Source organism: Brassica rapa, chromosome A02 (assembly GCF_000309985.2).
Source record: "Brassica rapa cultivar Chiifu-401-42 chromosome A02, CAAS_Brap_v3.01, whole genome shotgun sequence".
Taxonomy (NCBI): domain Eukaryota; kingdom Viridiplantae; phylum Streptophyta; class Magnoliopsida; order Brassicales; family Brassicaceae; genus Brassica; species Brassica rapa.
Window position 1 is genome coordinate 1,924,980 of NC_024796.2, and position 22,445 is coordinate 1,947,424.

The window sequence follows — 22,445 nt, forward strand, 5'->3', positions numbered from 1 at the left end:
TGTCCGTAATCGCCACGTGGATACGAGTCACCATGATCTGACCAGTGAAACCATACTTAAACACATCTTCACTTACCTCCTTGCCGCCACCATCATTCACTTCTTGTCGTCTTTTGCTGCTCAGATTTCTTTCTTATTGACTTCTTCGCACGTGCCAGGTTATAGTCTTACACTTCAATATGTGCGTGCGCTCACGCATGAACTTTTTTATATGATATCACAATCCTCAAGTACGCCTTCCGAAAAATTCCTTTTGTTGTATTTTACTACATAGTATGAACGCGCTTGCTTTTTGTCTGAGATTCTCCATTAGTTTATTTTAAAACGATTCTCCCAAACCTGAAACATACGGTCTTGATCGTATAACCGGTGATAATATTATTTTTTCCTTGTAAATGGAAGTTAAAAATATCCAAGTTGTACAAAGATTACGGTAGACCTTAATTGTTTGACATTTTGGAACCTAAAGAATTAGGAGAATATGTTTAGAGAGATACTGGGCTCTTATTATATGGGCCACGCATTTATTATCGCACTCACAAAATTAAATGCTAAGCTGGTTGGGCCTAGAGAACTTTTATGGCCCACGTAGCCACAAAATTAAAAAAAGAAAAATTAGATTGCGGTGAGCGTAGATCGAACACGCGACCTTCAGATCTTCAGTCTGACGCTCTCCCAACTGAGCTATCCCCGCAAGATGTTAAATACAACATTTTTATCTTAATTATACTCTATTCGTATGTACTAGTTAAAGTTCCAGCAATATTCAAGACAGCACTGACAAATTTGTATACAGAACACAAAAACAAAATCTTAGCATGACATTAATCAAAACATATTGCCAAAGAAACGGTACACTGTTTTTTTGGTTGTTCTTTGTTATATTATAAGTCTATAATCATGGGAATTGAGAAGTGTGGTTTAGAGTTTTTTAGAGTTTGAGCCATTAGTTTCTTAGCTGAGCCATATGCAACAATGTCTCGTCCCAACCTTGATTTGTCACACTGCTAGTCATAGTCCATAGTTGTGTTGTCTCAAAGAATCCTTGAATCTAATATCTCTTCCTTCCATTTTTTTTTTACTCTTATCGCATTTCGTGGATACCATACTGATTTGCATCTGAAATTATAGATTAACAATAATTCATTCCAGTATATAGACAAGACAATACAATACAATAGCATACACTTATTCTTTCTCAATTCGTCACTACCTTGTTTTATCACAAAATTGAACAACTTAATTTTCTACTTACATTCTCAAATTCTTTAACTAAATATTTAACTGATTGGAATTTATAATGGAACTGAGTGAATTTTGAAGATTTTTTGGTAAAAATATGAAAACTTAAATCCCCAAAATTCAAATTTATAAATTATTAATTAAAATCTACATAAACAAATAACAACTGTCTAGTTTCAGGGTTGTTTATAACTCCCAGTAATAACTTAGGTCTTATGCGTAAGATTTGTAAAATATAAGAGTTATTTTGTAAATATTGGTTTTAGTAAGATGAGACGACGGAGGAATTAAAAAAAAAAGAAGGGAGTCAGCAGTTTTGCGTTTTCTTTACAAGTGTTCTCTCTTTTTTATATTCTCTCGAGTGGTTACGGTTTCTTCATTCTCGGGAAACTTGTAGGAAAGAGAGGCTGCAAGCCTGCAAGTGAGAGAGAGAGAGGGGGAAACCTATATTCGATTTGCTCCGTTCGATCGTTTCTAGCGAATCGAAGGCGAGATGGTGTTCTACTTCAAGGCCCGACCAGATGCTGGAGACTACACCATCTTCATGGGGCTTGATAAGTTCGAGAACGAGGAGCTCATCAAGTACGGCTTCCCCGAAGACGTCTGGTGAGCGAGAAAGAATATTCTTTATTTTTATGAGCTCCATCATGTGGCCTCGCTAATATGAGCTCATTGCTTAGTCGAATATGTTTGAAAACTACAACACACGGATACATCGAAGAAGAAGAAGAAGGTACCCCAAGAATAGGATCCTCTGGAGCTTGGACAAGATGAGCGAAAACAGAACCGGATGAGACTCCCGATGTCAGCGAGGCGAAAATGGAGCTCAGACGATACGTTGACGGATTAATCTGGCATGCCCCGGCGGTGAGATGACGGAGCAATGCACCGACCCTGCGATCGCTTGGCGACGACGAAGATGAAAATTCAGTAGTTCTCATTTTTTTTTAGCTTTGTGTGTATGAATACGAATTTGCCTCGTTCTCTTATAACAGTTTTGACTTTTTATTTTATTGTTTTCGAAATTTAAAGTTGCCACGTAGGCTTAGCATAAAGTTGCGTGCCTGCGTTACGTTGATGAAATTTAAAGTTGCCATCGTCGGGATAAATTATCTTACGTTCCGCATATTCTTAACAATGTTTTACATTGTGACTATCTTTGCTCATCAATATAATCAACAATGTTTTACATTTTAACTGATAAAGTTTTGGTAATAAAATTCTTGTCCGTTTGGAATGCTCACTCTTTTTGAATAATATATCTATGAACCCCTCGTAAATCATGTAATTAAGAAAATCATGGTTTACAATTTCAAAATCATATGAGAATTTTTTTTAAAAAAAATCAAGAACTAAACCGGATTAAACTGGTTAGGAAGACAACTCTAGATCTAGATGAAAGAGAGGCCATCATCCTCTTGCAACCCCGCCGCCTTGACTCTGAAAGAAAAAAATTAGAGAGAGAAAGATAGAAAGAGGTGGGGTGTCTTGTCTGGAATGCTCATTCTTTTACCTTGTGTTCAAGAAGCTTATCTGGTTTTTTTTTCTTTAACATATTACCAAAAAAACTATATGTTTTTCTTATTAACGAGTCTACTTGAACAGGCTGAAGATGTGATTTAATAAATGTATTATGACTTATGATAATGATTGCTATTTCGGTTAATTGATGAAGCTTAGCTTGATGTCACTAGAAGAAATTATCTTATGAGAATGATGATAAAATGAGAGTGATATGTACCAATCCCAAAATCAGCTTAGTTGAGTTGGTAGCTCAAGTCTATTTTAATATATTTAAATTTTGTATCATGGAACTGTTTAACTAATGGCAGAAACAAAAATCCAAACTTATCAGTCTATTGCTCAAAGCAAATCATTCGATCTGAAATCCGGTATTATTTAAAGGTTACTGAAATTAGCCATATACTTTTAGTTGATATGAATGACAATTTTCTTGATATAGTCAAAAATAGAAATCATATTTTCAGGAATACGTAATCATACAATACAGCGTTTTCAGTTGGTGTGCAATGACGCGTCCATAGGAAAAAATTAGGACGGATTAGATTATATATATTCAATTACTACTAAGAAGATTTTTTCAGTTTGTCTATTGAATTCTTATCATTTTACATTATAAGAATAAAAAGAAAAAACTAAAATGTTATTGGAGATATGAATATGTGCAACCCCACTCTGCTTCTCTTTTGTTTCCATCCGTGGTTAGGTGTTGATGGTCTGCGGGTCAGCCCACTTATTTGTAGGGATAATTCATCATATCCGCAATTAGTTTTCTACTAAATACCTGTTGTTTAAAAAATACTTAATACAATTTAACATCTATTTTAAGGCTAATGTTATTTAAAGATTTGAATATTATATATGAAAATAGCTGGGAAAAATTTCTGTGATTCAGACTATTATTGGACCGGTCCTTTCCGTGGATATCCATTTTTGAAGGTTATATACATATCTTATCACTTATAATGGGAGTGGCTCGTGTCTGGCATACATTTATCGATGTTAATGATAACGAAGACCCAGTTAGGAGTATCGATGGCTTAATGTAATTTGTTGAGATCCTTGCAATTTGTTGTATAACTGGCTTCAAGAAATCCTATGGTGTGAATAAAATTAGTACTATCATAGATTCGTAGTTGAATTATTTTATAGTGGGTGGGGTTTCTGAGTTTTGGTACGCATTTTACTGATACTTAATGGATTGGTAACTGAATTCTTACAATAAAGATTATATAAAATTTACGCAAATCATGAAAAATCAATAATATTATTAGGATGATATTCATATATTAGCAGACTTAGTTTTAAAATAAAATAAGAAAAGATTAGCAATTTTTTTGTTATGTAAGTATAATTTTCAACTTTGTACGTATTTCAATAACGCAACTTAATTAAGGCGTTTTCTCAAAAAAAAAAAATAATAATATCACAACTCAATTAAGATGTAGTTCAATTTTAAACTCTCGATTTTAGTTTCCGACCGAAGAGATTATATTGATCGTTAGATTTAAATTATTGTGATCTGTACAAGAAACCATAAATACTGAAAATGATACCCGAAAACTTTAGTGCTTACACGACAAAGTAAAGTGTTAGAAGTTTGTGAGATAATATTGCAACGGTTAAAGTCATGAGGGGTGTTTGAGCTGTGGCTGTAACCGTTGTATTATTATCTCACAAACTTCTAACGGTGTTTGAGCTGTGGCCGTAACTTGTTTGAACCTAAACAGCGTCCGTCCTTATTTCAAAGAATTCGATTTTCTATAGATTACGACTTACGAGGTAATCCAAAATAGTTCTAGTAACCAACAATTTTTTTTGAACAACACCAACAGTTACTTATTTGAGTTTTGAACAACACCAACAGCAAACTAATTCTTTTTAGAACTAACTGGTTAAGAATTGTTTCGATGTCAAGTGCTATATGAAAATGATAATTCTACTAATGGTTTATTTCAACAAAACTAACGATCGATTTTTAATTTAGAAATAAGAATTACTTTTTGCAAAATGCTAGTATGTAAAATCAAATAAATATAAAAAATCAAATAAATAAATAAACAAAAGTATCTGACTTGGTCTGTTACGTTTAGCTATATCAAGTGATGTTTGTGTGTGTTTCTTCTTTCAGCAACAATGATGCGCTGGATCTTGTGGCTCACATGAAATGCCTTTTGGGTTCAACCCAGTTCCTAGGTAATGGCTTGAAGACAAGGTATTCTCAAAGGCTAGGGGATATTATAGATTATCATTTTTACACTAACATTTAAAAAGACCCAATAATTTGTGAAACATTTAAAAAATTTGAAGTCAATTCTTAGATTTTTTTTTGTAAAGATGGAAAAACGCTTTACGAAATTTTCTTAAATATACTTTTCTTAAAATAAGTAGTACTCTTTGAAAATTTAATAAGAATTGTAGTATTTTTTTTTTTAAAAAGAGTGACATTCTAGAATTTGCTCCACACTCAGGGGATGTATCCAATCTAAAATTTTGGCTAAATTGATTTTTAGTGAAGTTTTACATGATCTCAATGAATTTAAGAGTTTAAATTAAACCACTCTTGAATATCAACCGAAACCATGAATTTTGATTTTTGATTTTTTTAACTAAGAAATTCTATCCAAACATTTTAATATAAATTAAAATCTTTAAAATTCCACAACTTAAAAATATTTTCAATAACAGTGAATTTCAGAGTACTTTATGAAATGTCAAATTTAATAACAGTAGATTTTAAATAAATTTTTAAAATTCATGTTTGGATAATAATGAATTCATCATTAATACAAATAACCAAAAACTCTAAGTTGAATACACCATCTTATTGTTTTATAGTGTTAGTTACTGTTTTCATACAGAAGGGTTCTAATTTTTGAATAAAACAACCAAATTTACACCAATTAATAACTATAGTGAATAAATAAAAATAGTTTAAACCAGTTTCTAAATATTTTAAAAAGTAAATCAAAATAAAAGAAAGATATCATTATATCATTTAAAATAAAGCAACTTTAAAATAGCGGTGTTTTTTTTTCAAATGTATTTTTTTTTTGTTTTTGTCTTTTAAAAGAAATATTATCTAAATTTTTTTGCAACAAGTACGTACCTTAAATTTATAAAAGTTGAAAATTAACACTATTTATTTTAAACTTTTACAAGAATTTCATAGAAATATAATTTTTTTTAAAACCAAAGTTTCTATAAAATATTATTATGAATGTGGTTCTATTTTTTTTTTATAAAATTTGAATTTCTCCATACCTGCATAGTGCATAGAAGCACCAAATAAACATAATTTAATTTAGATATATAGTTTGATCAAGCTTGGATTTAGAAAATTCTGTCTTTTTCGTCAGTGTTGCTTTTTTTTTTTAAAGTTCGAATTTAGTCGATTTTTAGGTCAGTGCGCCATTTAAACTGCATTGACCAATAAAATCCTAACTCGATTATGTGTTCATATTTTGCACGCTAATAGATCTGGAGTAATTTATAACCGTACAAGAAAATTATACATACCACAACTTAAACAATAAAAATGAAATATTTTAATTGTTGTTGTCTTCTTAAAAAAATTCCACATTCACTCATATATTGTAGTCTAGTATTAATAGGATATTTTGGATAATAATTATATTAATTGTACTCAGCCATTGTTTGCATGACCTTCATGTAACCAGTTGGATTATTATAGAAGAACTCTTATTATAGTTTTTTTTGTAACAGAACTCTCATTATAGTTAATTGTTTTTTTTTTGTTTGTTAAACCGGGATGTTCAGAACCTAGGTTCCTACTGGCATTTTAATCATATCTACCGCATCTAATATATTGTGAATAAACACGAATCAAACTCTAAGAAAACAAAATGATTGAGGTAGATATTCTTTTAGGTTTTATATTTTATTATGTGAATAAATAGTTTTACAATTTACAATTTTTTAATTCTATATTTTTAATAGTCTAAAACCCCTGTTACCTTTTCTTTTCAAGAATACATATTTATCGTAAATTTTTTTTTCCTAATTCTATAAAGCATACCGTATGAATGATGACATTTTACTGGTGCAAATAGATTTAAGATAATTCTATAATTAACATATAATCACATAGAAACATATACATACATGCATACTTATTTTACATGTACATGTTTAGACCAAGTCGGGACTCGATCGGGATCTTACAATTTTGTAATTATGAATTACGAAAATAAATTAAACACAGGTTAGATGTAGAGAGTTTTTAGACCTCAAACCTATATAATTTTTATTTAATCAATGTCATCAAGATTTAGTGAACTACTCATTTGTAATTACTCTAGTACCACTGACGTTGCGGTAAAAAAAAACAATAAATACATATATAAATATTGATAGAAGTCGATCAGATTTCTTGGTTACTTTATGTTTTTTTTAAATCAAATTTTGTTGGTCACTTTCTCTCGTAATTTTGCTACAAGTCTATTCATATCAAAGATAATTGTCGGTAAGTCGGTATTAAAGATACTGGACACACAGAAATACACAACACACAAGCGTTTATTTCCATGTTTTGGTGGAAAACTGGAGTTAATTGATATCATAGTGGCTTGAGGGTTTACGTTTCCACCATAATTACGACCTAATAATATCATCATTAGCTAAATAAAAGTACGTAACGAACACACACATGCATGCATTATCATTAGGGACAGAAAAGCTGAGAGGAGATTGTGGTTCATGAAATTTAAAACTAACATCGGAAATCACACACTAATATCGCATGATTTGGTTTCACATAGAATTATCGTTCGCTCCTAAGTTTAAACTTACATGGCTTATGTTGTCTCACACGATATAGTGACATAACCCTTCAAAGCGTCCTCCTTTTTCATTGTTACTTGTTTCTTACATTTTGAATGAAAAATTATTACATTGTCCATCCAGAAAGGAATAATTTTATTGGGTAGATACTATTGAGGTTCTGTTATTTGTTTGCTTTTGTTTTTATGTTTACGTGTTAGTGTGTTTTTTTTTTCTATATGGAAGTTTGAAACTACAAATCAGAATTAATTAATATGTACTTGAAATGATAAAAGTGTGAAAATGTTTCTCTTCAAAAATCTCATGTACTTGAAACGGTGGAAGCGTTCTCTTCTTTGCCGATTAATATGATTTACCCGTAATGGTTAAATAATTAGAGGTTGGTCAAGAGTAGGGGTGGGCACTTTACCCGATATCCGAAGTGGCACCCGAACCCGATCCGAAAAACCCGAACCGAAATCCGAACCGAAGTAGCAAAATACCCGAACGGGTATTGAATAAGGAGAGTTTGGATACCCGAACCCGAACGGGTAATACCCGAACCCGAATGGATATCCGAAGATAACCGAACATATGTATAATTAACCTTATATTTCTAGTTTACATCTCTCATTTTATATAAAATATTTATATTGATACTACACATACTTTAAGTTCATATTATATACATACAATTACGGAAAAAATTGATTTGTTATTCACTTAAAATGCATGTCAAATTTTTTATTTCAAAAATTAACAAAAAGATACATCCAAAATTTTTTAAAAAAATAACTAAATTAATGTCTTTTTAGTTTTAAAATGTTATGTCCAAATCTATTAACCATTCAATCTATTAAAAATAAAAAATTAGTTAACTGAAAGTTATATTTTTAAATACAAGAAACTTGAGAAATGAAAATTTTAATTTTTTTTTCAAAATCTAAATATCCGAACCCGATCCGAAATAACCGAATCCGAACTAAAAATACCCGAACCCGATCCGAAGTACAAAAATACCCGAACGGGTTCTACACCTCTATACCGAAATACCCAAAAATTCGAAATACCCGATCCGAACCCGAACGGGTACTCGAACGCCCACCCCTAGTCAAGAGTTTAATTAGTGAGATTATGGACCCAAAACTATATGTGAATTATCTTGTTTACGTACAAATATTACAATAAAATGTTTGGACCGTCCGTAGGGCCAAAACACATTTCTGATAAGTGATTTGAATGTCGTCTAGGAGCTAAACACATCTCAACAAAGTGAACCGTATGCAAGTGCATATCTGCGGGCATAAACTACTAGTTAGCTCGAATGCTTATAAGGAATTTAATGGCCCACAAGAGTGCATGTATAATTAAATACGAATAGCCAATATCTGAATAGTCTTATATGGCCCACGATGCACATCAACCGGCAATATTGCCATTCTTTACTTGATTAATGAGCTTTTAAATTTGAAACTGCTCCATTGTGTCTGGTGTTCACTCTAAGCTGAAGAAACTCTTATCACCTACCCAGTTTTATAATTAAGAAATTTCGGATCTTCAATACATATTTATATATATATATATATATATATATATATATATTTTCAGCACATATATATTCTTTTAAATTTAGAATCAAAAATTTATAATACATGTGAATACGTACATCATTAGTATATATATGATCAAAGCTAATATATTTGGTTAATCAAGTGAGCTATCTTCCGTAGAATGCATCTAACATCTGTGCTGATAAAAATGATGACTTTCGACAATAGTCTCTTCAGATCAGCCATCAATTGTTAATAATAGATGTATTACTTATTAATGTTTCTAACATACTTAAAGTTTTAAATATATACCAAATGAGATAAGCTCTCATCAGAGGATGTATCAAACATTCATGCCAAAAGATTGTGTTTCCCAACTAAATTGTCGAGGTAATACATTTTTTCTTAATAGTTGCACACATTTTGTAACTCGAAGATCAAAAAAACTCAAAGAGACCCAAAATCAACCTAAAGTTAATACTTTTTATCTTAACATTTACACAGCAAAAACTGGAAGGGATTTGCAAAATATATGTATGTGCTACACATAGCTGCATGAAACTGTGTATATATATTATTATATGGGGTGATATTGGGGTGTGTGTAAGAAGTAAAAATCCAAGAGTTAAAAAGGGGAGAGAGGGAGAGAGAGAGAGAGAGAGAGAGAGAGAGAGGAGAGAGATAAGGTTGATGTGGTTGTCGAGATGCTAACAGAGAGGCACATGCAAAGCTTAAATGATGGTATCACTGGTGGCCAAAGCATCTCCTTAAAGCTGTCCTTTTTCATCTAAGACCTCTTTTTTAATTTCCTTTTTCTACCGCTTCTCTCTTTCTCTCTCTATACATACATATATATATATTTAATTTATATATCTGTAACTTATATGTACTTGGGTTTACAACTTTATATATATCAACTTGTGTATATGAACTTACTTACTAATGCCGAGTTGTGCACGTATGCAAACCTAAAAGTGTATCAATTAATTAATACTATATTATATCTCTTTTCTTGAGCTACAAATACGTTTGAGGATAATATTTCAATATATATATATGTTGCACAAAAAAAAAAATATATATATATTATTTTATTTTGAAATATTTCAAAATATATGAATTTTAATTTATACGCTGTAGATAAAATGTTTGGTTGGTTGAAGATAGGTGGTTCCTCGCTTTATTATCCACAAGAAAAAGAGGATCATTACGAATATGTGCTCAATTCCTTTTGCATAAAGTTATGTAATTAAATTTTGAAAATTAGCTAATACCCAGCTTAGATGGGCTATGTGATGAGCAGTTTTCGTAATAAAAAAAAGTAATAACTGGATCCAAAATTTTCAAAATGGATCACTAACACGTTTAGGTATGCATCACAGTTTGTCAAACCTATAATTAATTGCGTCAAACAAAATAATTTCGATCTTATGTTAGCAAAAGTAAGCTACATATATCATATATATACGTCAGTGGGAAGAAAAAGCAGATTAGTATTTTTCCTCACGAATAGACTAAAGCAACAAACCTAAATTTCTAAGGAAAGAATATTATTATAAAACACCAAAGCCGACAAAAACTAGGAAAAAAAAATTCAATTTACCGAAAGAAAGAATATTAAGAAAATACATTATAACAAGGAGAGAGAAATGTGCTACAAAGGGTACAAGCCCACTAAAGTCTGAAGGCCATCGCTCATCTAAAATTTATAATATTATTTTCTAAGAGGCAGTATATAGATTTACATGATATAGTATTTTGATTCCACCAAAACTAGTATTAGTAAACATTGAAAATATCTAACACAATTTGATGATGCTCATGAGCCACTTCTATATAATATATAACGCGTGTATGTGCGAGTACATGGAAATTTTAACGAGAAAAACACATGAGCTGTCTAACAGTCAAATCTAAATATGCATTATAAATTTATAACCACGAATTTGATATCCATAATAGAGTCAACGACTCAACATCAATTAAGTTGGATTTTTTCTTTGTTAAAGTTCGCTTACATCATAGGGTATCCCATTAGGTTGGTGTACCTTATGATAATTCTACCACCGAAAAAAACAGAAAGCAATAATAATACATCTACGTATTACATATAGAAGAAATAAAAAGAGAAAGAAACTAGGTTTATGTGAACCAAATATTCCCGATCTTCATTATTTACTGCGGTAAATTTTTGAAAAAGGGGGGAAAAGAGAGATGTTAGGGTTAATATTATTATCATTTATTGAGGAAATGGGCTCATCTAGGGTAACATCACCTACCCATACAATATTATCATGCTTTTAGGGCTCTTATTTGTCTATCCTGGTCCCATAACTCCCACACTCTCTCTTCCGCCACGTCAACGGAACGCTCCAATCTCTCTCCTCCTCCGTGCCGACGCTCCCTTTCCGTTCAGCGCCACGGACGAAACGTGCTCACACGCGAAAACAAAGCGCCGTGATAACCACTCGCCTAGGGTTTTCTTTTTCAGACCACAACAAATGGGTTGTGATAAGAACCGCACATTGCGGCCACGTGGTCATTTCTAATTGGTTCCTTATACCTCATCCTACAACACAGAAACGTCTATACGATTTTTTTTGTTTTTTTATTTTAAACCTAAATAATGTTGAGTTTCCTTAAATAATAAAAGGCTAAAATCATATAATAATATCTTGTTGTTTAATTTTTCCGATACTTGTTAGTCTGTTACCCTAATGAAGCTATTTATATTAATGTTTAGATATTTTTCACTAAAATTAAGAAATATCGCATTCAACAATTGACCTATACATATACAAATACGTGTCGACAATATGTGGAGAGGTACGTAATCTTGTTTCGTGTAATTGGTAAATAAACAGACCAGATGGTGACATGGCAGTGCAGTGTTCCAGAGATATGAGTTGTTTTTTATTTCAAAAAGAGTTAAACCATTTATATCAAATAATAATTATTTTATATATATGAAAATAAACCCTCGTTTCAAGGATAAAAGAGCTTCAGATTCTCTCTCTTCTTTCTCAACAGTCTCTCTCTACAAAAAAAAAGTTTTCCCCCTTTCTCTCTCTCTCCTTGGCGTCGTCTTAGGGTTTCGCGAAATTTCGCAGTCAAATTCTACTCTCTCCCGACGAATCAACCCTCGAAGCTTACCTAATCTTCTTATCCACAAGCTTCTGAATCGTTCGATGCGGTTTTCTCCCCTTGCCGCTTAAGATCGAGCTCGAATCTCGCGTCTCTGATTAACTCCGGTCGGATTTTCTCCCAGGTGCGTGTCTCCGACATGAATCTCTGATTGGTTCAATTTTAAGGTTTCGTATAGGGTTAGATCTTGCGGTAAGAGATTCACCTTGACTTGTAGCTGACTTCGTGTTTTTTTTTCTAATCGAGGGCTCTTCACTGTTCATTTATACGTTTCTTCTAAAAAAACTCGATGTTCTTACTTTTTTTTTTTAGATTTTTATTTCATTCACGGACTATTCACGTGCGGATAGATCTGGACCGTATTAATTAGTGGGTCTTCGGTTATCTTTGTTAATCACATACGGTTAATTTTTTAAGTGTCTTATTTTTTGTTATTTTGCTTCTAAATAATTTGATTCTAAACCCTAATTTACTCAATATTAATATTTTTTGTTCGTAAGTAGGAGATTATATTGAAACAGGCCTGGTCTCATTTTTTTCTTGGGCATGTTCGTGTGTCTGAAAACCCTAATTTTAGGTTGGTGTTTAAGTTTAGGTTAATGTTTTGACTAATATCTGTCTATTGATTAATTTTGTTTTATGAAATGGGATGATAGTGAAGAAATTTCGTTCTTGATTTTATGTAGACTTTAGGGTTTACAAAGTTTAATTTACAATGGAATTTTAGAGGTAATTGGATGTTGGTTATGGAATGTTATTTCATGTGGATTGTTTGAATACAATGGTGTCAATTAGCTATAAATATTCCTTAATTTAATTTAGAGTTATATGTGTGTTTCGTATATATGGAAAGTAAAGATTTTGAAGCGTTGTTTCTTTATATGCAATCATCATAACTTAAATATTTTCATTTTCTGATGCTAAGAAACATTATGATCATGTGTTTATTTTTGCAGCACTTGTTGTGTAGAGAGTAGAATGGTGGAACTTAGTTAAATCATCACTAAGACATAAAAATCTTCTTGAAGCAAAATCAATGGGATCCTCCATTAAGATCAACTCAATATCCATAGATCTTGCAGGCGCTGCTAAAGAGATTGATATGGTAAAATGTGATCATTTCTCCATACGGTGAGCCTTCTATATATATTGACCTTATGTTATTAACCTTCCTTGTTAATTAAAGTATGTTTATATTTTCCAATTACTATGTTGTGATCACTTCCAAATGCGTATAAATATATATGTACAATAGCAAGATACAAGTTGAAATGACATTGAATATATATTGAATTTTTCTTCTTCTTAATTTGATGATGCAGTGGATACGTAGCTGAAACTCGTGAGAGAGATCATAACAAATGTTGGCCGTTTCCGGAGGAGAGTGTTACTTTGGTGGACCAAGAAAACTATTCTCTTCCTTCTTTATCTGCTCCAAAGTTTAGATGGTGGCGTTGTATGAGCTGCATCAGAGATATCAATGCTGATGAAACAAAAGGTAAAACACATTCCAAAACTGTTTAATATATGTTTCATATAATAGCTAGAGATGAAGGGTTGCTTGAACTTATGCATGTAAGTGGCTTTTTAGATTGTGGACTGCATCCAAACTCAAAAAGTTTAAGCGGGAAAAAGCAGCTTGATGGAAATTCTTCGGTTATCCTAAGTCAAAGCAAATTGAATTCACTAACTATTATTGATCAGGAGAAAGAAAGGAGAACTGGTATTGAAGGTATACATATTCTTGTTTTAGTTTCCATAATAAAGCAATTAAACATATAATTTTCTTGCAGATAATGCTGTTGAGAAGAAAGGAGATGCAAACTGCAAGAGATCTCAGAAGGATGATCATAGAGGTACAAAAAAAATTTCTACTCAAGCAAATTAAAGTGTGCTGATACTAGAAACTAATTTTGTAAAGGTCAAACAATTAATTGCAGCTACTATTTTTCTTAAGAGAGGTAATAATCCATCTACAGATGCTTCTACTGTTAAGAGCAAGAGCAGAAAGCTCGCAAGCCAAGAGCATGTAAGAAACAAGAAAGCTAAAGTAACAGATATTAGCAGCTGGAAAGAGAAACATAACGTGGGTGGTCAAGCCGTGACAACTTTTGGATCATCTGATATCGCTGGTGTGGTTGATGATACGCCTCCTAAGGCCATCAAGAATCATAACAAAGACAGTCTTGCTCTTACGGAATGCGATAACGGTTCATCAGAGAGTATAAATCTCGCCATGACTGGTTTGCAGCGTAGGAAAACTCGCAAGGTTCGTCGGCTTAGCGAGCTGCTTGATCAACCCGAGACCAAAACCAGTGGTGGTAAAGAAGAGCCTTCTTCTTCGAAAAGGGGTAGAAAGAGAAAAGTGTTGCCTGAAAACAACTACGTCAGCAGGAAACTAATCACAGTCGGTGCAACTTCTGAAAATGATTCCGATCAAGATTATAGTACATCAAGTGATAGTGGGTTTGATAGAGATCTTATTAAGGGCAAGCAGAAGAACAGAAGGTTCCAGGTCGTTGACGAGTTTGTACCATCAGTACTTCCTTGTGAAACTTCACAAGATCTTAGTAAGAGCACTGCTTTATCAGTTCCTTGTCCTCTGAGTACTCAGAGAACAGAGAAGAAGCTCAGCTTATCCAAGAAGAAGAAACATAAGCCTGTTTCAGACAACGAGAAGAGTACACTGATCAGCTTTGGTTCCCAATATACTAGAGATTTGTTGAATGATCGTTTAGCTTCAGAAGGATATTTTAGAAAACCTATCCCTCAGCTTAATGTTAGGCCAGAGAATGATCATGTGAGGTCAAGAGATGTGGAAGAACCAAACCGTCTTGGAGAGTTTGGTTCCTCTTCCAAACCCTACACAGGTGGATGGTTGAGAACAGGAGTGGATGCCAACAACAATACAGATAAATTGTCCTTTCAGAACTTCAATCTAAGAGGCACCACTTCTTCTACTGGTGCTGACAGAAAGGGGAAGACAGTTATGTTCCAAGAACAACAAGAACCACCCAAAAGCCAAAGCCATGATAGAACTGAAGACCAAAACGACGATATCCCCATGGAGATAGTGGAGCTCTTAGCCAAAAACCAATACGAAAGGTGCCTTCCAGACAAAGAAGAGCCATCACAAGAAACGTCACACAAACCCAAGAACACTCTACTGATCGATCTCAACGAAACTTATGACAACGGAGCCTCGCTGGATGACGACAACAACATATCAAGACCACCAAAGCCTTGTGAAACCAATGCAAGGAGAGAGTCTCTTGACTTCTTCCCTATAAGTCAACCCTATGTGCCTTCTCCCTTTGGTATCTTTCCTCCTCCTCCTCCTCAAGATAACCGGCCTAGCTCCATCAGGTTCTCTGGTCACACCTGCCAGTGGCTTGGTAACGTCCCAGCTATGTCTACTCATCCTCCCCCATATAGGGTACTACGTCCGTGTAACACGTGCCAAAGTGGTCCACACCAATACAGAGAACCACCTCCTCATCCAATATGGGCAACAACTTCAGTAAGACCAGTTTCTTACAACATGGATCCGTCGACGAAGCTTGGTATGCTTCCACAGCCACCACCACCCAGTGATAAGAATACATGGAACCTTAACTTCGTCGCCGCCGCCGCCGCCAACGGGAAGAAAAAATGTGGGTCTAGTTCAGAACTCTCGTTTGGGTGCAAACATGGTGGTGGAGTTAATAATAATAGTAGACCGGTGGAAGCGTTCTCTAGTGAGAGCTCTATACCTGCGTTGCATCTACTCAGCCTTATGGATCCTAAGATTGGACCAAACACTCCCTCTGACCACCAGGGAAACACTAAAGCTACTCAAAGACACTTCCCACTTGCTAGCCAGCCTAAGGGACGTGTAGAGATACAAACAGGAGACTCTAGTAAGCAGCTACCTTATGATTATTACAGCAAGAGTTTCCCCATGGTTCCACCACTTGGTGCGTCTTCATTCTCGTTTCAAAAGCCACAAGCTCCATGGATTCATCATCACCAAGAGAAGAAGACCATGAGAAAAGAGCCGGTTTACAGCAGCAATGACCAAGGGAGGTTCCAGCTACTAGGGGCGTCTGATTCAATGAAGCTTCCTTTGAAGTTTCACGTGATGGGTAAAGAGAAGAAACAGAACAGGAAAGCCGAGAGCTGCGGGGATGCCTCGGCGTGGCCTCCAAGGAACAGTTGTGGAACCATTGTGTGCAGCGTGAGTAGAAACCCGGCTGATTTCACGATTCCTGAGCCTGGGAATGTTTACATGTTAACGGGTGAAAGTCTCAAGGTTCGAAAACGCGCAACATACAAGAAAAAAACAAGTTTGTCTAAGCAAGACGCACTAAAGCAGACTACAGAAAATGCCTAGAGATAATACAAAGTGGACGAGACATGTGTTGGTAAGTTGCTAAGACTATAGTTTGTTTATATGAATCTTTTGTCAGATGGTGAGAGGAAGAGGGGGTCACAAAGAGACACCGTTTCTACTGAAATCAAGAATAAGGCAGACACCAGTTATTGGATCTTTGTGCTCTGCACATCTCTCTTCTCTTATGTTTGTTTGTTTGTTAAGGCATACTTCGAAACATTCAGCCTGTGTATATATTCATAGACCTTCTCTTTCTTTGTTTTACCTTTTGTTGGATATACCTTCATTGTGTTTGATATTTTGTATTAGTATATGATAAGAGTATCCAAATGTTTCCAAATATTCGTTTTTAAAGAAGTTAAATACGGATTTTATGATCCATAGAGAATAACATGTATCCTACAATTTGTAAATATCCAATAAATCTGAGTAACAATTATATATTTATTTTATTTTATTAATGATCCTGGAGGAGAGTCCAATACATTCATAATGAAAAATGAATTTTTATTCTTATTATCTTTTAATCACTGGAAACAACAAGTTTTTAATTAAGCCATTGAAACTTTAGCTGAGGAGAATCTGCAAACCCTAGCTTGTGTGTAAACAAGACCTTGTCTACAAAAGTAACCTTTAGAAGGGCTACAATGCCTGTCTTCAGAACACACACAGTTCCCTTCAAGTGCACATCCATCATACTTTAAACCTTCTCTCCCAAAAAGAATCTCATCTGACCATTCACTAGAAAACATCATCTTAGGATCTAACTTGTTCTTCACTTCCAAAAACTTGTCAAAGTTAGGTCCATACTTTTGCTTCACGCCAAAGAAACCCACTTTCCTATTTTTTCCCCAATGCGGCTTTGCCCCGTATTTTAAAAACGCCATCTGCTCCATCTCCTCCATCACATCTTGGTTTAACCTCGGGGTCAACGCATCGTCCGCTCGGTAATAGTTAAAGTCAATGACCACAGAGTCCTCTCCCTGGCCGAGATAAGCCTTTGAGCCCTTGATGAAACGTATGAGGATGCCGTTGTAGATGTCGATGCCGCAAAGTCTTTCGGGTTTCATGTCTCGTAGCTTCTTCACGTCGAGGATAAAGTCTCTAAACCGAGGTAACGGGAATATAGCAGTTGTCTCGTAGAAGAACAGACCATTATATCTTGGATCCCAAGAGCAAGAGACATCAATTCTAAAGGAGGATGAGTAAAGGCAAGACCCTGATGTCTGAATCTTTCCTTGGTTACCGATAACCGGATACCCGGTAAAGAGTAAACCATTGTTCTTTAAACCGTTCCCGGTTAATTTCTTGTAAGCCAACGTAGTATCAGCCGTCGTGCACTTCCCACTCTCGCTTTTACTAGCTTCAAGTGACTTCTCTGCAGCATTTTAAAATTTTAACCGTCTAAACCGGACTAAACCGGATATGGTAATTATGTCCACAGAAAGAAAAAATGAACTAACCTAATGCTCGAACGCCTTTAGAGATCAAGATAGGGTTGGACTGAAAACCAATGAAATCGTTGACTCCGTTGCCGGAGACGTTGACCGGTGAACGGACATCGTAACGGTAAACGGCAGTTTTTCTAGAAGGATACCAAGTGATGTCTCCGAACTCGAATCTCTTGCCATGCTCCATGAAAATTTCTTCAAGAGCTACGTCAGATGTGAAGTTATACGTGATACTTCTCTTGAATGCTTTCTCTATCGAAAGCTTTACCTACATAACGAGATTCAAAATGATTTGTATAAACACAGAGAATAGTTAACGGTTTTAACTTATTCTTGCTCAGTTTATTTTAGTAGATGAAGTTTTAGCAAAAAATTTTTTTTTATTTTCTAACAAAGCTGGATTGTCCGAACCCCGAAAACCAACTCGATGAAATATAATCAACATAAACAATGACAAAAAAGAAAAAACCGAGTCCAAACACCTTGCAAACTTATTACCATTAAGTTCGGAATTGTGCAAGCTATGGAGTCAATATAACCCATAACAAATTAATAAAACATTTAGTTTTGCGTATTTTCTTAATAAAAATATTATTAATCATCTATTTAATTAAAAATCAACAAATAAAAAATAAACTGTGTAATATGAAGAATTATTTAGTATAAAAATTAATATTTCATGTTAAAAACGTTATAATTTGAAACCCATTTTTTATTAAAAAACGTATCTATTTAATAACGCTGGGAGTAATAATACCTTTGAGATTACTCCTAAAACACCCAATGACACTTTAACGGCGTTAAGAAGCTTATCGTCTCTCCCTTCTTCGAGTCTAATAACTTTAGCGTAACGTTCAGATGAATTCGCTGGAACCACAAGGCTGATTCCGACAACATGATCGTGAACCGAACCGCCTCGTCCCGACCACGAGCTTCCGTGGGACCCAGTACTAATAAGCCCACCAATACTCACTCCTTCCCAATACGGCGATGTTCCTATGCTAAACCCAGCTGCTTCCACTTTATCGATCAGCTCCCTCAACGACACTCCCGAGTCAGCCGTAACCGTTAACCGGTCCGGTTCAATTTCGATAACCGAGTTGTATTTTGATGTGCTGATTAGCATTGCGTCTGAACCGGAAGGGCAAGCGAGTTTAGGTATGGTGTGAGAGAATTTGGTGACGGTTTTGACCTTGAGATTGCGCTCAGACGCGTAAGCCACGGCTTTACGAAGCTCTTCCTCCGTCGTTGGGTATGTGATGTTAGCCGCCTTGCAGGTTTTCCGGTCAGGCCACGTTCCGTAGGCGCTCGAGACGGTGCAGCCGGTTTGGTCGCATCGTACCGGTGGTTGTGGTGGCACGGAACGGACGGTCGATATAGTGACGAGGAGACAAAAGATTGAAAGGGATATTGTGTGAGAAAAACGCATGATTATACGGAGTGATTATGTGAACGGTACTCATGGTACTTAGTACTTATTTAGAAGAGAGGCGTTTGGAAATGCAAAACATTGCTTCGAAGGAAACAAATATTGCCAGATATCATATAATAATTGATTTCAAATCTTATATGATTTTCTTATAAATATGTGGCTGAAATAGCATCTTTTGGTGTGAATAGTATGATTATTTCTTCTTTTTGACCAGTGCATTATCATAAGAATATAAGAAATTAAAATTCCTATAATCTAAGATCTGGGTCAAGAACTAAACAGCACAACTATGTTATAACTTATAATCCCTTGATGAATTGGTGTCACTGTCACATATGAAAATCAATAGGTCTAAATAGTGAAGGCGGAAGTTGACAAAAGAGTTGATCTGACAAAACAGTACAAAAAGCATGTTGTTGTGTGTGTGTGTTTTTAGAAAAAACAAAGCATGTAATGTTGGTTATAGTGAGTATGAATCAATTCGTTAGTGAAATATATAATTAAGATATCGATGTTAATCAAATTCAATTTACATCAAAATAAATTGTTTACATTATCTAATAACGTGAATATCGACTCTCCTAAAATAATGGATGTATGTTCTAGAGATATTACATCACTTCCGAGACTAATAAAATAATTGGGCGAGGGTTATGAATCACAAGTTATTGACATTGGTGATTGCTTATTCAGAAATTAAGTGATAAGATTACTGGATTAATGCAATATATTTTAGTTGGTTACGACTCCAGGAGTATTATTGGTACCATCATTATCATGGAGTAAAAGGCAAACAAACCCTCTAAAGTCATTTTCGCCCTTGGCCAACCTATATTAAAAGATGTTCTTGTGGGAACGAACCCTCATGCCACTCAGGGGCAGCTCTTGTAGAAGTAGGACCGATTTTTACATGTTGATGGTTAACTTAAGAAATACTTGGCCTGACCGGTCCAAACCTTGCATCTAATGGTTTATTGTGGATTGATCATTAAATGCGACGGTCTAAAACCTAAAACCAAATCATTTTTTAAACAGGCAACCATCAAACGGATTAACTCATCCTAATATATTTTATGTAGAAATGAGGATTAATTTGGTTCAGTCTTTTTCCTTTTTGAATTAGGTACGTTTTCAGACTTAAAAAAATCCAAACAATATTTTGTCAATATTTTGAAAGCCTTTAGTAAAAAAATAATATTTTGTCAGTTTTGGGAATACTTTTTAATTTGTACTCTTAAACATTATGTTTGATAGTGTTACAAAAAAAAAACATTATGTTTGATAAAAACATTCATATATAGTTTTTATTAAAAGATTTTCAAGTTCTTTTTAATAAACACTATTTACGTATAGTTTTATCAGATCTATAAAAAAAATTGGTGTAAACAGATCTATAAAGTTTATAAATTAGACCAAAAATAATGTTTATATAGAAAATGCAAGTCGTACGTTTACGTCCATAGGCAATTTGCTGTTAAATTTGATGTTAAATTTGATGTCTAGAGTTTGAGGTTAAGTACTTCACATTTGTTTAAAATAAATACATAATTCGTATGCTTTAAATCTATTACGGTTTTTTTACCCCAAAAAAATATATGTTACGGTTAATGGGTTGTATTGGCCATATTTCTATCGGAGTACGATATTTTGTAGCTTTGGAGACTGTTAAGTTAAAGGTAGTGATATGGTATGATATATATTACCAACTCACTAAGCGGAATAATTAGTCGCAAACCAAATTATCGTTCAAATAAACTGGCTGGTGCGGTTGGTCATAATTATACTTTTGGTACGTACGTGGTATTGAAATGTTAAATATGTCGTCATTACTTGCCATAACCCTGGCGAGATCAGTAAAAAGGGAGTAACGCTAGCTTATTTTTTGGTAAACTTATTCTACCCTAGTTAATTTGTAGATTTGAAATTTGTATAGGTATGATGTACATCATAATACGTGAACGTGTACTAGGTCAAACAATGTAGGTGTACATTACGTATGTCAAGTTTTACTTTTTGTTGTACGTTCATTTGCATCAATTCTAATTTTATTGGTAGACCAATAAGTAGTCCATTTTTTCTGGATACTTAGGGCAAGAAATTATATTTGATTCGTATTATAGCTTCTACCATTTTTAATTTTTTTTATTTCTGATTATAGAGTTTTTAGACCTGAAACTTTTTTTTTAATGAATGAAAATTTTATATTCATAACAAAAGAAAACTTTTTTACAAAGAATGCATCATTGTGTAGAAGTCTATCAACTATTCCAAAGATTGTATGGTAAAACACTTGAACCTGAAACATTAAAAATAAAATTATTATGTGTACGTTTTAATAAAGGCGTTATGTATAGTATCGGAATTGCTATATATATGAAATGACCTGAACATGTTCTCGTCTCTGTGGACGTGTCTCTCAGCTAATAAACAGATAGACCACCACATATGTTAATGCCAAATAGCTAGTCGGAAAATGACCAATCCATGAATAGGAAACAACACATGAGTTTCCTTGTTTCTAAAGTATTGTTCTCTTTCATTGTAAGATGAAACTTTATCAGACCAGAAGCATATGATTACTTCTTGAATATTTACCACCCGCCTAAGAAGATATGATTGAATACAAGGATGTTTGTACGTGCAAAGACCATTCTAGCTAGCTAAAGTTAAGTGTTCCGTAAAAAACTAGCTAAAGTTATAAAGCTATGAAATCACCATTTTCGCATGTTACCAATCAGATTCACCATCTACACTATACATATTGAAATATATAAAGGTAATGCTCGTTTCTGTTTTACTCTTCACTACTAACCTTTTACTTTAACAAAAAGAAATTTAGAATAAGCAAAATATAAAATGCGTTTAATCATCCAATGATGCATGCAATCAAACATAGTTTCTTTGTCAGAAATAAGATTTTGGGTCGTTCAGCAAATCTGTCTTTCATAAAA

The 22,445-nt window shown here is 33.9% G+C and overlaps 2 protein-coding genes, 1 long non-coding RNA gene and 1 other non-coding gene across 6 annotated transcripts; 2 read left to right on the forward strand and 2 right to left on the reverse strand.

Annotated features, from left to right (window-relative positions):
* Positions 1-26: 26 nt before the first annotated feature.
* On the forward strand, positions 27-5,741 carry LOC103850778. Its single transcript, XR_004455621.1, has 2 exons — positions 27-1,848; positions 1,923-5,741. It is a non-coding gene; the product is annotated as an uncharacterized LOC103850778 (long non-coding RNA).
* TRNAF-GAA lies at positions 622-694 on the reverse strand. Its single transcript has one exon. It is a non-coding gene; the product is annotated as a tRNA-Phe (tRNA).
* A 2,816-nt stretch (positions 5,742-8,557) lies between the features above and the next one.
* On the forward strand, positions 8,558-16,922 carry LOC103850776 (protein EMBRYONIC FLOWER 1). 3 transcript variants are annotated; one of them, XM_009127563.3, is made up of 6 exons: positions 8,558-12,363; positions 13,196-13,370; positions 13,562-13,737; positions 13,831-13,971; positions 14,033-14,095; positions 14,219-16,922. In XM_009127563.3, the coding sequence occupies exons 2-6, from the start codon at positions 13,276-13,278 to the stop codon at positions 16,609-16,611; spliced, it is 2,868 nt and encodes a 955-aa protein (XP_009125811.1). In that variant the 5' UTR covers positions 8,558-12,363; positions 13,196-13,275; the 3' UTR covers positions 16,612-16,922. The 3 variants fall into 3 exon arrangements, with proteins under 3 accessions (XP_009125811.1, XP_009125810.1, XP_009125809.1); XM_009127562.3 differs by having other exon boundaries at positions 13,831-13,962; positions 14,180-16,922; XM_009127561.3 differs by having other exon boundaries at positions 8,564-12,363; positions 14,180-16,922.
* Positions 16,923-17,037: 115 nt separating this feature from the next.
* On the reverse strand, positions 17,038-22,193 carry LOC103850775 (L-gulonolactone oxidase 3). Its single transcript, XM_009127560.3, has 3 exons — positions 18,820-22,193; positions 18,075-18,330; positions 17,038-17,989 (listed from the first exon to the last, which is right to left on the reverse strand). The coding sequence occupies exons 1-3, from the start codon at positions 19,489-19,491 to the stop codon at positions 17,163-17,165; spliced, it is 1,755 nt and encodes a 584-aa protein (XP_009125808.1). The 5' UTR covers positions 19,492-22,193; the 3' UTR covers positions 17,038-17,162.
* Between the last annotated feature and the right edge of the window lie 252 nt (positions 22,194-22,445).